Source organism: Mauremys reevesii, linkage group 10 (assembly GCF_016161935.1).
Source record: "Mauremys reevesii isolate NIE-2019 linkage group 10, ASM1616193v1, whole genome shotgun sequence".
NCBI classification, from domain to species: domain Eukaryota; kingdom Metazoa; phylum Chordata; order Testudines; family Geoemydidae; genus Mauremys; species Mauremys reevesii.
The window spans coordinates 17,056,976-17,072,178 of NC_052632.1; the positions used below are offsets into that span (position 1 = coordinate 17,056,976).

At 36.2% G+C, this 15,203-nt stretch overlaps 1 protein-coding gene across 2 annotated transcripts in view; it reads right to left on the reverse strand.

The window, feature by feature from the left end:
- The window catches only part of EFL1 (elongation factor like GTPase 1), a 152,244-nt gene that overhangs the window by 93,118 nt on the left and 43,923 nt on the right, over positions 1 to 15,203 (reverse strand). For both annotated transcript variants that reach the window (XM_039490942.1, XM_039490943.1), the window contains exons 13-15: positions 9,041 to 9,192; positions 7,773 to 7,948; positions 4,058 to 4,193 (exon numbers count right to left, since the gene is read on the reverse strand). In XM_039490942.1, coding sequence (XP_039346876.1) covers positions 4,058 to 4,193; positions 7,773 to 7,948; positions 9,041 to 9,192 — 464 coding nt within the window. The remainder of the gene's footprint in view (positions 1 to 4,057; positions 4,194 to 7,772; positions 7,949 to 9,040; positions 9,193 to 15,203) is intronic.

A 15,203-nucleotide genomic window follows, 5' to 3' on the forward strand; every position in this document is an offset into this window, starting at 1 on the left:
AAGTCAGAAAAGGTGTTTATTCAAGCTACACAAATTAACAATGTACCTTTATGGGAAGAGAAAAGAAACAAACTAGAAGACAGATAGGGCTTTTAACTCTTTTGAAAATGCTTAAAATGACATCAGATTATGAATGATGCTTCAGTTTGCATGTTCTAGATAAGTATTAATTTAAACCCATTTGTCAATATACTCAGAGATCAGATGTAAGTGCGCTAAAAGTGTGAAGTACTAAATATATTTTGGCTAACAGCCTTAATTGCTTTAGTGCCAATTCGGATCTTATGCTACTAAAGAACAATTTTGCTCATAAAATCCAGACAAAGCTTGGGATGTTTCATATTTCTGAAAGGATCTACACTTCAGTTAAATAAAAAAATAGCATATCCAGATGCTCATTATACAATGGGTGAACTTAATAAAGTTTCACCATTTTGAAAGATTCTTTTGGTTCCAGAAATATTCCTTTAAAAAAAAAAATTATAAATTTTCTGGAAACAGAAGACTTTCAGACCAGCAAACCTTTCTAAGGGTGCCTACTGTACAAAGGTAAATAGCAATGACAGTTATAATCAACCATTTTTTATGGGTCAGATCAACACTGAAAGAGCTGTTTTTGTTCTTTTAAATATTTCATACTCATTGTGTTTTTTGTGTGTGTATATTTATCCACTTATTTTTAACCGAAAAAGGACAACTTAGCATATTCAAACTACTTTAAGATCCAGTACAAAGCTCTAACATAAGATGCTTGCAAATAAACTCAGGCTTTGTCTACACTCCCATTTTTGTCGGTCAGGGGTGTGAAAAAAACAATACCCCATGACAGACATAAGTTTCACTGGCAAAAGAGGCTCTCCTGCTGACATAGCTAACGTCGCTTGTTGGGGGTGCTTTAATTATGCCAGCAGGAGAGCTCTCTCTCTCCTGCTAACTAAGAGCGGCTACACAGGAGACCTTACAGCGGTACAGCTGTGCTGTTATAAGGTCCGTAGTGTAGACAGAGCCTCACATTCACCAGCTGCTGAGGATCTAGATACAGTAGTAGGCAATACACAGTGATTAGAATGTGATACTAAGTGATGAGCATGGTTAAATGCCTAGATTACTGGAACCCAATCTTGAGCCAGTATATACAAAGCTTTCTTTAATTTTTAAAAAGGAACACGCTGCAGTACAAAAAGTTGGAGCAGGAGTTATTTCTTTTAGCACCTGATCCAATATGAAGAGGGTTTTTTGTTTTGTTTTGTTTTTTCCAAAAACTGGGTAGCATTTAACAGTCACTGTAATACAACATCTGGAAGTCTTTAGGTTATCATGAGAGAGGTAAGTTTGTGACAGAATTCATATTGGCAGAAACCATTGCTTCACCTTGCCCTGATCCTCTGACCTCCATTTTTGCTCTCTCTGTCCACTTTAATTCTTTGTTCCCAGCAGCAATCTGAAGAGCAGTCAGTTCACACCTGCCTTCCCTTTGTCTTCAGCTCAAAAGAGTCTGTTCTTTGGGGAAGTATGGAATAAAATATGGCATATAACATAAGCTACTTTAGTCTATGTTCTCATTTAGATGATTGTGCTTTATTCAAATGCACTGGATTCATGTAGTTTTGAATAATTTGTTTTACACTAAATGTATTAAAAATATACTGTTCTTAACTATGTATCCATGGAGTATTGTGTAGGTCTTGGTAAGGTGTCATATACCATGACGTATAAGCCATTACTACAATGTCCATTTGAATGGAATAAAGGCAAATAATTAACTCTATCACCACGTTTCTGCAAAGGACAACAATATACAGTATTAAACAGGATTAGCTAATGTCTTCTACAAATGATGGATTTTAGCTATCATTTACTAGAGAAATCTGATACTTAGGAAATGTTCTAATAAGGAAGGGAATGGGATCAATGCCTTACATGAAAGCAGCTTTTTACACTTAGTAGGACACATTTATTCTTTGAAATACACCCTTAGTCAAAATAGTTAACACACCATCTTTACATTACAATATGACTAAACATAGGAAAGTTACTTACTAGCAGCACTACACTCAATAGTCCTCAAAATACATATTCATGAAAACTCTGGACAAAAATGCAGTTTATTGGTATTCATTAATTTTGCAACACTGACAAAAGATTAATATCATACTGTGTCTGAGGATGTTTCTGCAGCACTTTAAATGAGAATGACTTAAAAACATCTGGAACTGATTTAAGTTTCCATGATAGGTCTAAAGATTTGGAAACTTAATTTAATTTCCTGCAGATTTTATGAGGAGCTAGCAAACATCTATTTTTAGAAATACATGTGGGCTTTCACAAAAAGCTGATGTATATTAAGAGATCGTTAGCCACTTCTAATTTCACCACTTTCAATCATAGTTAGATTAACATTGGTTGGTATTAAATGCTAGATTATCAACAGTTTCACTTCTAGACCATGAGCTGTTTTTATACTAAATCACTTCAAGACCTCCTACTTTCTGTAGCTGAGGTCAAATGTGAGAAGTGCTGTATTTACTGAGCTTCATGAGTCACACAAAGTGAACCTTGTACTTTTTATACAAAATACAGTCACCAAATAATCATGAATTGTTCAAGCTAGCCATATGATGTATTTATCTCTTTTTCTGACAGAATTTTACATCTGGAATTTATAAGCCACACTCTTAAGTATCATATGGGTATTTTTATAAACTGGTTTCTATTTTTCTTTAAGCCTTCTATTACAAAAATATGACTCTTGATATTTTACTGATGCTGGTTAATACAAGAGTTACAAAATAATGGAAAGTTAGTTGAATCAATAATACTACATAACAGTTTAAACATGCAAGTGTTCTGACATAAATTAATACCTTTGTTTTAAAAATACAGCCCTTTAGTAATATATACAGATGAAAAACCATACCAGATTGCTGTCTGTTATATTCAAAATATGCAACCTATTTTTACATTTCATATGAATCAATTTCTAGATTTTAAAATCCTAAGTTTTACTATAATGCAGGCAAATTTTGAAGGAAAACCATAAACATAATGTCAAATTAAGGCAAGTATCATAAGAACATAATGCTGTTTGAGGTAAAAAGATCATTAATAAAAGAAATAAGTAACAGGAAATAGTCAGTAACTGAAGCACCAAAGCAAAATGTTCAGCACTGAACATTCAGAAAAGAACAGAACAAAAGGATTAGGGCAACTTATTTATCCTTCAAAGAAGTGGGGGTTAAGTGTGGGAATTTGTCACAGGCATAAGAATGTTTCTTAGCTATCACTGGTCTGAGATGAGGATTTGGAAAAGTTTATTGGTTGGGAAAGAATCTGTATTGCTCTAAAGTATTTCCAGTCTTGACAGGTTGAGAGATAATCAACCTTAAAAATCACAATCATTTCCAAACACCATTTTATTTTAACTACCCTCCTACCCCCTCAAAAAAGTCAATTATGATATGATTTTAGTAACCAATATCAAACAGACATTACAATATGCTTGTAAGCACTTTGGGGCAGAGATGTAATTTTATGATTTTATACAAAACCTAACACAATGGACACCAATCCTGATAAGGGCCTCTTGATGCTACCAAACCACAACACAAATAGTTCATAATAATAATGATAAAAACCACACTACAAGAAAACTGGGATTACAAGTTTTCCACTGTTGCAAAAGCATTTCTAATCCTTGCACAGTTCACGAAACACTGGACCCTAACACTGCCATTAGTCCCTCCTGCTGGTGATGCTTTCCTGGCAGTGGTCCAGGACTGAATATAAACAGGGACTCAAACCAGTTTAACTTTCAATCGCTGATTCCTCCCACTGATGCATTTTTCCCCCTTCCTGATTGAAGGGTCACAAATTCTGCAATTAAAATGGCCTAGTCCTTTTTCATCTTTGATTCACTTAAACCATGAAGTTCAAAGTTTCAAGCTAATATTTATTTCTTATTGACTTTAATCAGATCTGAAGGATTTCTACATCTTTTATATACTGAATGACCTCAGCATTCAAGGCTCTATGAACTGAACCATTAACACAGTCCTACCTAGAACATTGCCTGAAGGCACTTCTTCTAGATCCTCCAGTCCTCTTCCCATCAGCAAATAGAGATTCTCTAATGTACAGCAAGCCATGTGAGGTATTGATGGCAGATCATCTGCAGCAGAACAACCTGATGGTAACTAGGCACAGAGAAAAATAATCAATGTTGGATATTTATCTCGAAGTAACTGCTATTAACTTGGTTCTGAAGTGACTCTAGAACTGAAAAAATACATACCTACAGCATTTTTAGTTTAAGTTATCTGTCAGAAGAAATTCTGATAAAATAATTTGATTAACACTGATTTCTAAGTCAAACTTGTGGGGAAACAGGGTTCATACAGGGAACCCATGAAAAATTACTGTTAGAATGACATAGTAGCAAGAGTATAATGTAATTTGTTACTTTTATTAATTTTTAGAGAGCATATTTATCTCAGAACATTCTTTATTTTAAGAGTAACACAAATATTTTCATAAGTAATAAATTAGCTTTTATGAACACAGTTCCAAAATAACAAAAGCCAAAATTGAACACAATTCATTAACTAGTATTTTCCCCCGCAAAGGGAAACATTTCCTCCCTAATCATTTTCTTGAGATCTTCTAATGGTCTAGATATTGGAGTTAGCAGTGGAGACAGTACTCAAACTATTTTGACCATGTTAAGTCTGAATATATGTAACGAGACTGTTGGCTCAACACAGTCAGCTGAAATTTCAAAAATAGTCAAAGAACACCTTCGCAGCAGCATATTTGAAACATGATATTAGAATATAAGGAGATAGAGGATCAGAGAGTAATAGAGTCTGGATTGGAATAGGAGATCTTGAAGAACAAAGTTACCAAATAAGAAAAATTTCACATTTTCTCTTCTATCTTCTGTGTCAGTCCAGACAGTATTTATGAAATAGAAGGGAAGGATTAGTGTTAATGCACTGCAAGATGTTCCGTCTGAACACCATGTCCACAGAAGCCAAATTTTCAAGTGACCTCTAATTTTGGGTGTCTAACTTCAGTCATGTAAAGCCTGTGTTTTATAAGTTCAGAGCACTACCAATTCCAACTTTAACTAAAGTCAGTACGAGTTTCAAAAGCTCAGCAATTCTGAAAATTAGGCCATAGCTGTCTGCAGTTGGACAACCAAAATTAGCTGTCACTTTTGAAAATTCAGGCCTAATTCTATAATGCATTAAAGCATGAAGTGAAGCTCAAGTAGTTACATTAAATATCAAAAAAGGTGTGTCCACTTTCTCTGTTCTAGAAGAGACCATTGATCTAGTAGACTGATCTCAAAGAGTTTAGTATATCCTTTTCACTAATGCAGTAAGCCTTTCAGAGGAATTATTTTATCCAATTAGGTAAAATAAACTTGGCAGAGTCCTTGTGCAGAATGAATATACTTTCTGACATTTACGGTCTTGAATCTTCCTAAGATAAATCATGCTCTAGTAATGTACAAACATTCCTGGCTTCCTAAGTCTTACTTGGGTAGGACAAAATAGGGTAAAAAAAGCCTTGTCATGACTGAAATACAAGGAATTGACTTTTGGTGAGAGTGTGGAAGAATCCCCACACTACCTTCTCCAAAGTAAAAATTATGATTCCAGCACAGGCATTAAAGTTCACTAACTTGTCTAGCTGAGCAGACATCTATTAGAAACAAAACTCTGACAAATCAACTGGGCTCCGTTCCAGAATTTCAAAGCCTCTCGGAATGCCTTCTAAGGAACATGTCATCATGCTCCCTGCTAGGAGATGGGGAAGTGCTAATGAGCAAACAAGGTGGAGGGGTGAGAGGAAATGGAGCACAGTTTAGCTTTGAAAGGTGGAGAGCTGGAAGGAAAACAAGAAAGGATGCAAGTGTGGGAGATTCCTCTAGTTTCCTCCCAATGAACATCTATGCCACTGAAGGAAGATCACAGCACTGATGACCTGAAAGCCATTCATACCTCCCTCAAAGGCAGCTTAGTTAGCTGCACATTATGGGATTTCCAAACCCAAAAAGGAGATCCTCTTAAAAAATACCTTAGATGAAAAAGCAACAATAAAAACAATTTGGCATAATTTAACAGAAAAAGGAATTTAGAAACATCACAGTAACCTTCATAATACCTACTTAGTAGAAGCACGAACTTGAAACCTCCTGCTACAGCATCCAAAAAAATCCTCCAACAGATGCTAATCATTACAAAGTAGTTTTTTTATTTATTCTGAATTCAAAACTTAGGTCAGTTCTTCTGTCTGTGCTTGTGTGTCACAATCCAATTATAAAATATGAATTTGCACACCAAAATACTGATTCTAGCAATTCACTGACACTGACAGTAAATAAATATGTTTTAAGTGTGTTTTCAGACACTGCCTATGTGTGTTCTGTATGATGATATCTACATCAAATTCTATTTTTACCTTTCCAAATTTCAAATTAAATTTAAACCAAAATTTATTGAAAATGTATGTATTTATCAGAAATCTTTATGTATTTATCTGAAAGCACTAGTCTGAAATTAAACCACGATACTTTGTGCACATTAAGTTTTAATTAGTCAGCTGTCCCTTCCGCCTCATAAAAGTGACCTGCAAAGAAAAAAGAACTTGGACTTGAGTTCTATCTTTATAAAGAAGCAGAGAAAGTTCAGAATATTCACCTCCCACACACAACTTTTTTCTTCCTGCTTATATTTTACATTAGAAATTCACGTTCTGTCTAGCTTGAAAGACTCAGATGACTGCAGAACTAGTGAACTAATGACCTTACCAGAGTCAAAAGAGTGGAAGTTAAGTAATTGAGAAAAGAATTTTTAGGCAGAGCAAAACTCGATATGATGGGAAGTGAATTGTCTGATATTCTTCAGGTAAAAAACACCAAAAATGAAAACTTTACACAAAAACTTTCAGGCTTTCTTTATCATTATGAAGCAGCTAAAAAGGGCACAGGCCCAAATTCTTTGAAATCATTTGCAGGTCATCTTTAAGTTACCCCTATTGGTTTAGTTCTAACATCTGGAAAAAGCTAACTGTTATAGTCATCAAGCTAAGGTTTATCATCAGATTTTTTCTAGTAAAATCAAAGGGTGATCCATTATGAATTGATGAGCTCCAAAAACAAAAACAAAAAAATCACAGCTGTAACTCTTTGTGGAATAACTATATGAACCTTACCCTAGAACGTCTGTGTCTGTGTCTCCCATAAGAACAAGGGCCCAATCACATATCCATAAAAAGGCATCTCTTACATACTAGGCAAAATCCTATTTTTCATAGATTAATGTTCAGAAATCTTGATTTAAAAGCCTCCAAAACTTAAGTGATAGCAATGAGCTGGCAGTTAGACAACATACAACAACATTCAGATACAAGCTGGCTGATTAAAATAGGCACACAGGAGTATTAGATTTTATACACACTCTTAAAAACAGGATACACGGCATACAAAACCACCAATACTTCATTAAATTTCCACTCGGAGCTGCACTGCAAGTGAGACTGATAACCCCTCATTTTACAATCTATGATTAGGCACATAGTATTTTTATTATAACAAAACTAAGCATTAAGTAAAATTTTGGCAATTAGTTTCCTAAGTCACTTCGACATTTCTGGAAAAAAAAAAGTTACCCAAAATTATTAATTGGTGAACAGCATCTGAAAAGTTGTTTAAGTTATCAATGTGAAATAATCCCAAACGATGTTAACATTTTACAATCACCTCTTACCTTGTTCAAAGATTCAGCAGGATCATATTTTGGTCCCAAAACGAAGATCTTTTGCCCTCTTCGCACCACACCACTGAACACTCTAGCAAAAGCAATGAAAGACTCCTTGTCTGCTTCTTGTTTCACAGTTTTTAGGGTCATGCTCTCTGTTTGACTAGTGAGCTCCTGCTCATCACCTAATCAAAGTTAAACAATAATGAAGTGTAAAAACAGTTTCTGTAGCATCTTGAGAAAAAATAATAATGAATCAGAGCGCCCACTCACTTGCGAAGAAATATTGGCGAAAGCAAGGAACTGCTGTTATGACTCAAGAGTCAGGCCTTATTCACACATTTTTTGTACTGGTGTAACCATTTAGGGCAAGATTTTTGTATCAAAATATAGTTTTAGCAGTCTAACCCCTATGGTGGACAGAATTATATTAGTACAAAGGTGCCTAACACTAACATAGCTTATTTCCCTCCCACATAGGAATATCTCTGCAGGTATGAAGCACTGACATAACTGCGCCCACACCAGGGGGGGCTGTACTGGGGGTGAAGGCGTACAAAGTGTACGTGCAGACAAGCCCTCAGACAAAGCATTACTAAGAACCACAGAGCCAAATTTCCCTACCAGATGTTCTTTTAAATAGACAAACTAAATGCTTTTAGGAGGTGAAGGAGGTTGGTGGAGACAGTCTCTAAGTAACGCCGCTACAATTAGGGATTAACCTTTTCACTTATTTAAAAGTCCAGTTTACTGTAATCATACACACTTAAGCTATTTACATATAACAACATTCAGGTTACAGATAATAGTGATACTGATCGACTAATTTGACTGGCTATTTGCGCCAACCCCTCCCTCCCTTTGCCTTATACTCTTCACCTTACTCTCACTCCACCTGGCCTCTAGGCTCCTCTCTTTCCTTCCCTCCCCTTTCACCCCTGCCCTACCCTCTTATCCACTTCCCTTGTCTTTCCATGTAGTTAATCCCACTTCACCAAACCACATCTAGAACATTTAAATAACCCAACAAAGATTTCTGGCACTAATATGGTATCTGTAAGCCATCACTCCATTTGTGTACACTATCCCTTTGTCTTGTCTATTTAGATTGCAAACTCTTCGGGAAGGTAGTCTCTCTTATTCTATGTTTGTACAGTGCATACCCAGCACAATCAGGTACTGTTAGCAGCTGACGCCTAAGCGCTACTGTAATAAAAGCAAAGTATTTCCGCATGAGAAAAATGGATGACAAAAGACAGTCCTGAGAAATACTGTACCTTTTGTCTCATCAGTCTTCACAGTCAGTTCAGATTCATTTCCAGAAAGGGCCTGTTCTGGTAGCTCTTGTCCTTGACTGGCTAACAATTTTTCTGCATGTCTTCGTCTTGCAAGCTCACGTCTTTGAGCAATTACTTCTTGTGTTAAAGGCCTATATTCCATTTAAAATCATTAACATTTGGAAATACCATTCATTTTCCAATAAATACAAAGGAACTGCAATATTATGTCCGAGACAGACAAAACTGAACTTAAATTTCCAAAAAAATTTCAAGGTTTGTTAGTGATGTATTTCCAGCAGTTTTTAAGGCAGAAATAAAACATCCCATTCTTCTGCTACATCCAGGAGGAATCTATTATGCTACTATTATGCTGATACTTGTGGTATTAAAACAAACCCATTGCATGTGTAATTGTTCTGAGAATTATCACTCTTTTGATGAATAGTGACTTGATAACAGTCATGATAATTAGAATCACAAGCTAGTGCTATTACAGTAATAGCAGAGAATAAAATGGAGTAAGTGTGCAGTTTAGAAATATTTATATCACACTAACTTTGAACAAATTGCAAGAAAAAATATTTTCTAACCAACTATCAGTGAATATATTCATTTTAGATTACTTGTACTATTTCTAGCATCCAAATTTATATCTCTAAGCCAAGACTGGAAGCTACCCAGAGCAGAGAAAAGGTTTTGTTTGGTTTACCTGCTCTCTAAACTGGTGAGTATCTACCCTAAATAGCAGTGAAACCATTACTTTAATGAGCTTAACACGAAACAGTGAAGGAACAGCTTAAAAAAAAAAACTTAAATACGCTGAGTGAAATCCTGGCTTCATTTAAGTCAATGGCAGTTTTGCCACAGACATCAACGGAACCAGGATTTTACTTCCTGTATTTACATTTCCTTCATACATCAATTCACTGGATACTTCTACCTTACACTAATCCAAATTAATTCCTATCCAAAATAACTGCATCTTATGTGTCTTGCGGAGCAAAGGAATTGCGTTTAAACAGCCAAAGAGAATTTTAATATTCTGGTACTACTTCTCATTAGTTCATAGTCCCCCTTTCTTTAAAAAACAAAACAAAACTATATTACAAAGAAAAACAAATATACTAAGTCACAAGCAGAATGACCAGAAAAAAAACTAGATTTAAAGAACTTAACCACAAGGATATTTAGCCAAGAGGGAACCTGATCTTTATCATTTTTATTTTTCTTAGCAGCATAATTCCTTCCAAAAGGTAATAAAGGTAGAATTGTTCTAAATACAATTATACAATTTTCCTCAGACTTTTTCATTGCATATCAATGGCTTATTTTTAAATTTACTTTTAAATTAACTGCATTTTTCAAAATCTGGCCATAAATAAAACTTGTGATATGAGGCACTCAAATATGTGGAGGCCATATAAACACTTAATTTCAGTCCAACCACAGTCGCTCCCCAAATACTTTCCATTAGCTTCTTCTATATGATGGCTCATCAGTGAGCTGTACCTGTGATCTCTTTCATGGGCACTGTTTCCAAGTGACAGGCCTCTGCCTGAACTCTTTCCAGAGTGGAACTCTGCAGTTCATTAGGCTATAACCACCCCTATTACCACTGTACCCCCAGAGTTGCAGGGTAAGTGGTACTTTATATCCCCTTGTAATCTCTCATGAGTGCATCCTCAGATGATACATTTTGCTACCTTCACCTCTTTTAGGGTGTAACTCACAGTCCTACCAGTCTCCAACTGGATCATGGGATAACAGTCCCACTGTTTCCAATTGTGTTAACAAGGCTGGCCCAACTGTAGCATGTGACCAATGGCCAATTAGAGTGACTCAAAACAGCTCCTTCCAAACAGATGTACTGTCCATATGCTCAGAGGTCCATGGCAAACAGAGAAAAGGGTGAAGACACAAAAGATCTACATGTCTGGGTCCCACCCAAAACTCAAACTCTCTCAAAGCTTAGGTGAGCTGCCCAGTTACCTCAGATACATCACCGTGGCCTGGTCTACACTGGGGGAGGAGGGTGGGGTGGGAGGCAGGAAATCGATCTAAGCTACACAACTTCAGCTACATGAATAACATAGCTGAAGCCAATGTACTTAGATCTACTTACCGCAGTGTCTTCACTGCGGTAAGTCAACAGCTGATGCTCTCCCGTCGACTCCGCCTCGGCCTCTTGCTTTGGTGGAGTATTGGAGTCGACGTGAGAGTGCTCGGCGGTCGATTCATCACGATAAATCGACCGCCGCTGGATCGATCGCTGCCCGTCAATCCAGCAGGTAATGTAGACAAGCCCACAGAGTCTCTGCCTTACTTCCACATCCCTAGAACATGCAGCAAGGTATAGAACTATTTCTGGGCAGAGAGAGACAGGCTGCCCTCCTGCACTCACTCTCGGTCCCTCCCCTTGAGCAGCTGCTGGTTGAGCTCCACCTCCTTCATTCTCTTGGCAGGGTTATTTAAGGGATTAGTGTTCATCTGATTTTAGGATCTGACTCTGGAAAAAAATCAGCCAGATTAACCTGGCTGGAAACAGGCAGGTAGATAGGTAGGTAGGTAGGTATTTCCCAATGAACAGCTATCCCACTGTCCTGTTGCTATGGGCTGCTGGTATTTTCCCCAGGGGTATCTTATCTCTGTTATTGTTTCAATTCCTCCTTGTTTTCAGCTAATAGCCTTCTTTGATTTAACTCCACGAAGTCAGTCAAAAAATATATCAAACAGGTAAACTGAGGTACACATAATATTCATAGAAAACACTACAGAACTCCCTCATCCTCCATATTCTATGACGACATTCAATTCAAAGTCCTCCTCACATTCAAGGCCCCACATAATTTTGCCTCCACTTAGATCTCTGCTCTCATTTCCTCTTAGTCTGTACATCTTCAAATCCTATTGCCTTTCTTTCCTTTTTTTCCCTCTTCCTTTGTGGTTCAGTTTTTCTCCTGCTACCCCATAGGCCGGGAAGACTATCCCTCTTCTTGTTCACAAATTACCTTTCCTCTTCTTCACAGCTTCTCATAGTACTTCCAATATTGTCCTCATAAATTGTTCCCTTTCCTCAACTATTGAGGCATGTCTTGTCTTGGTTTTTCCCAAGAAAAATCTCTTTAGGGAATTTTGTAAACATGTAAATTGTAATGTAAACATGTTTAGGGCATTTTGTAAACATGTTTTGTAAACATGTCCTTTTATGGAATTATATAAATGGCTTTTAATATTACCACCATGTGTATACCACATCCTCCATGTGTGGTGGTGAATGGCTTTGAAATTTAATGATGCAAAATACATTAAAAGGAGAATTTTTAACTGTTATATCTGATGTTGAAAAAAATAAAGCAAAAGCCACAAGGAAACATTTAAGACTGTACTAGTCGCCTTAAAACCTATTCAGATTTTTCTCCCATCCCCAATTCACTCTCCATCAACTTCTCTTCACTGAAAGATAGGTCACACAATGTGTTAAGAATAAGTAGATAATAAGCAAAAATTTTACAGGACCAGTATGGTGAAAGCTGGGAAACTAATAATCTCCTCACTTTATACTGCTAAAAATAAGAGGAAAATGACAAATGAAGGTCATGACACACTACAAATCTGTAACACAGATGTTTCAACAGGCACAAAGAGGTGGTTTAAAACTTTGCAGGCCCTAATATCATGCCCAGGATCCTAAGGTTCAGGATCATTACTTTAAGGAATTGCATTCTCCATGAAAAATGGATGAAGGGTCCATCCAAATTGGTGTTCAAGCCTTATGAGAAGATTACTTTTTGCTCATGTGTTTCAACTATTAAATCCTCACATGTAACTTTCTTTTTAAAATAAATACTGTACTAAATGTTAGCAGTTCTTTCTGAGAGAATGCATAGCTCAACAACTATCACTGCCCAAATAAATCCACTTTGTTGTCCCGCTTCTTAATTCTGAAGCTGACAATTGCAGTCATCTTCTCAATCAAACAGCCACCGTATGGATTTTTACACTTTAATAGATAGTTACAACTTGAACTACATCTTGAAGATTTCCCCCTAAAATTCAGATTAGTGAAGTAATATACTTAAAGTGATATTGTTTATATATTTAAGGTTCATTTACTCTCTCACTGTAGGCAAATCTTTAATGTTATGCAATGATGATAATTACCAATTATTTATTAGAAATATATCCCATCATAATGCTGCAAAACTGGAGAGAAACTATGGTCAATGTTGGTGGTAAAGGAAAAAAAGGAAAGAACCGACAAAACAGAGAGGTGGAATACTTCCAATTATATTTCAATTCTAGAAACAAATAATATCTAGCTAAAATTTAAGGGGCAACACACATGCACAATTCTATTAATGTTTTGGTGCCAAGCTGTGCATCATGAAGAATCACTTCAAAGCCATAATGGTACTTGACCAAAGTATGTCATAACAAATCTTGATATTACATATGCCCCTAACTCATTTTGTTTTGTTTGGGTAACATTTACTGGTAGAATTTAACTAGTGAGACCCCCCACACACACTTCAGAAAAGCACTTAAGCATGTGCGTAAGTCCACCCCTATTCAGGATAGCATGTGCTTCCATCATGACTTCAATTAAGTGCTGTCCTGAATAGAGATGGACTTAAATACATGCTTTAGGCTCCAATTCAGAAAGCACTTAAAGCATTTCTGCATGGTTTATGGATCTGGAGAGAAGCAGAAAGCCTATTCTGAGAAAGTGAAAAGAGAGCACTTCATAGGGCAGTTGGGAAAGGAGTGCTCCCATACGGGGGGCAGCTTAGAAGAAAAGTTTTCCTTCTTCCTCCAATCTGCCCATCTAAAGATCACTCTTCACTTCACTTTGTTGTTGTGTGTGTCTCCCCCCCAGTCCATATTTGAATTTCCAAGCTGACTACTGTTGTGTTCTCAACCAAACATGTACTATTAAGGCTTTTGACACTTTAACAGATATTTACAACTTCAACTATATTTTAAAGATTTTTGCTTATATCTAATCTCCACTGGATACATACACAAAAAATTGGTTTGACCCAAGAACAAGTTGTCACCTTCATTAGCACAGTGCTGGAGCAGAGCTTTACTAAAGATGCCAAGAGAAGAATGAAATCTAATGGGTCACTAGCAACACTCCCTGAAACATCTGGTTATCTTTGGAGGTCTTCCAAAAGTACTGCTTATGCCCAACAATATTTAGTTTATGAGAGGTCATCAGATTACAGAGATGACGTGGCATTATTATTCATTATTCTATCTCAAGAATTAAGTAGTCATCTCAACTGATTAAACAATTTCACTTTCCATCACTGCTTATATGATGCATTGTCAAGTGCATAATTTTTTTTAAAAAAGACTCTACTCCTGTGCTCTAAAAGACAGAGCACTGGTAAATTTATGCAAGGCATATTGTTTTCTAATGGAAGCGGTACTTTTTCTATTTTTAAGAAGTTCACGTTTTTACCTGTCAGACACAAAATTTACGTAAGATACATAACTTTTTTGGTACATTAACCACTTTTGGGGCGGGGTGGTATGGAGTGCAATCACATCTGAATTGCATATTTCTTCTAATGTAACTTTTTTATACAAAATTATGAGGGGTTCCTTTAAATAAATTTGTCATTTTCCACTCCTGGATTTTCCTGTATAAAGTTTTATTTGCCATGCTTTCGCTATCATCTTGAAGTAATACCCTAAAGAGGCATAGCTTTAGCTAAGCTAAGAAACATAAGCATGACTGATCAAAGAACATTTCTTCTGAACTAGAATTCCCATATAGGGTTATTATAAAGTATTAAAAATGGACAGATTCGAGTCCATTTGAAAACATATAGCAAATTTTATACAGAACTCCTTAGTAACCTTTGCACAAAGTGAAAATGACAGTATGCTGATACTTATTAGCATAGTTCTGTTTTTAAGTTTATGGGAAGAGGATTTAAACAGTCAAATGTTCAAAGTCAAAAGACAGAGTGGTTAACAATATGAAATGAAAAGCCAGTTTGTCTGAAAAGATTAAACCAAAAACAGAGATGATAAAGTAGGAGTAAACAATGCAGATCAGTTTGCTAACTGTTTCCTTTCTTTCCCTTAGTCTTATTTTGTTCTCTTGTTTTTCTAGTTACTTTAAAATAATGGTCCAACCAGTACTCAA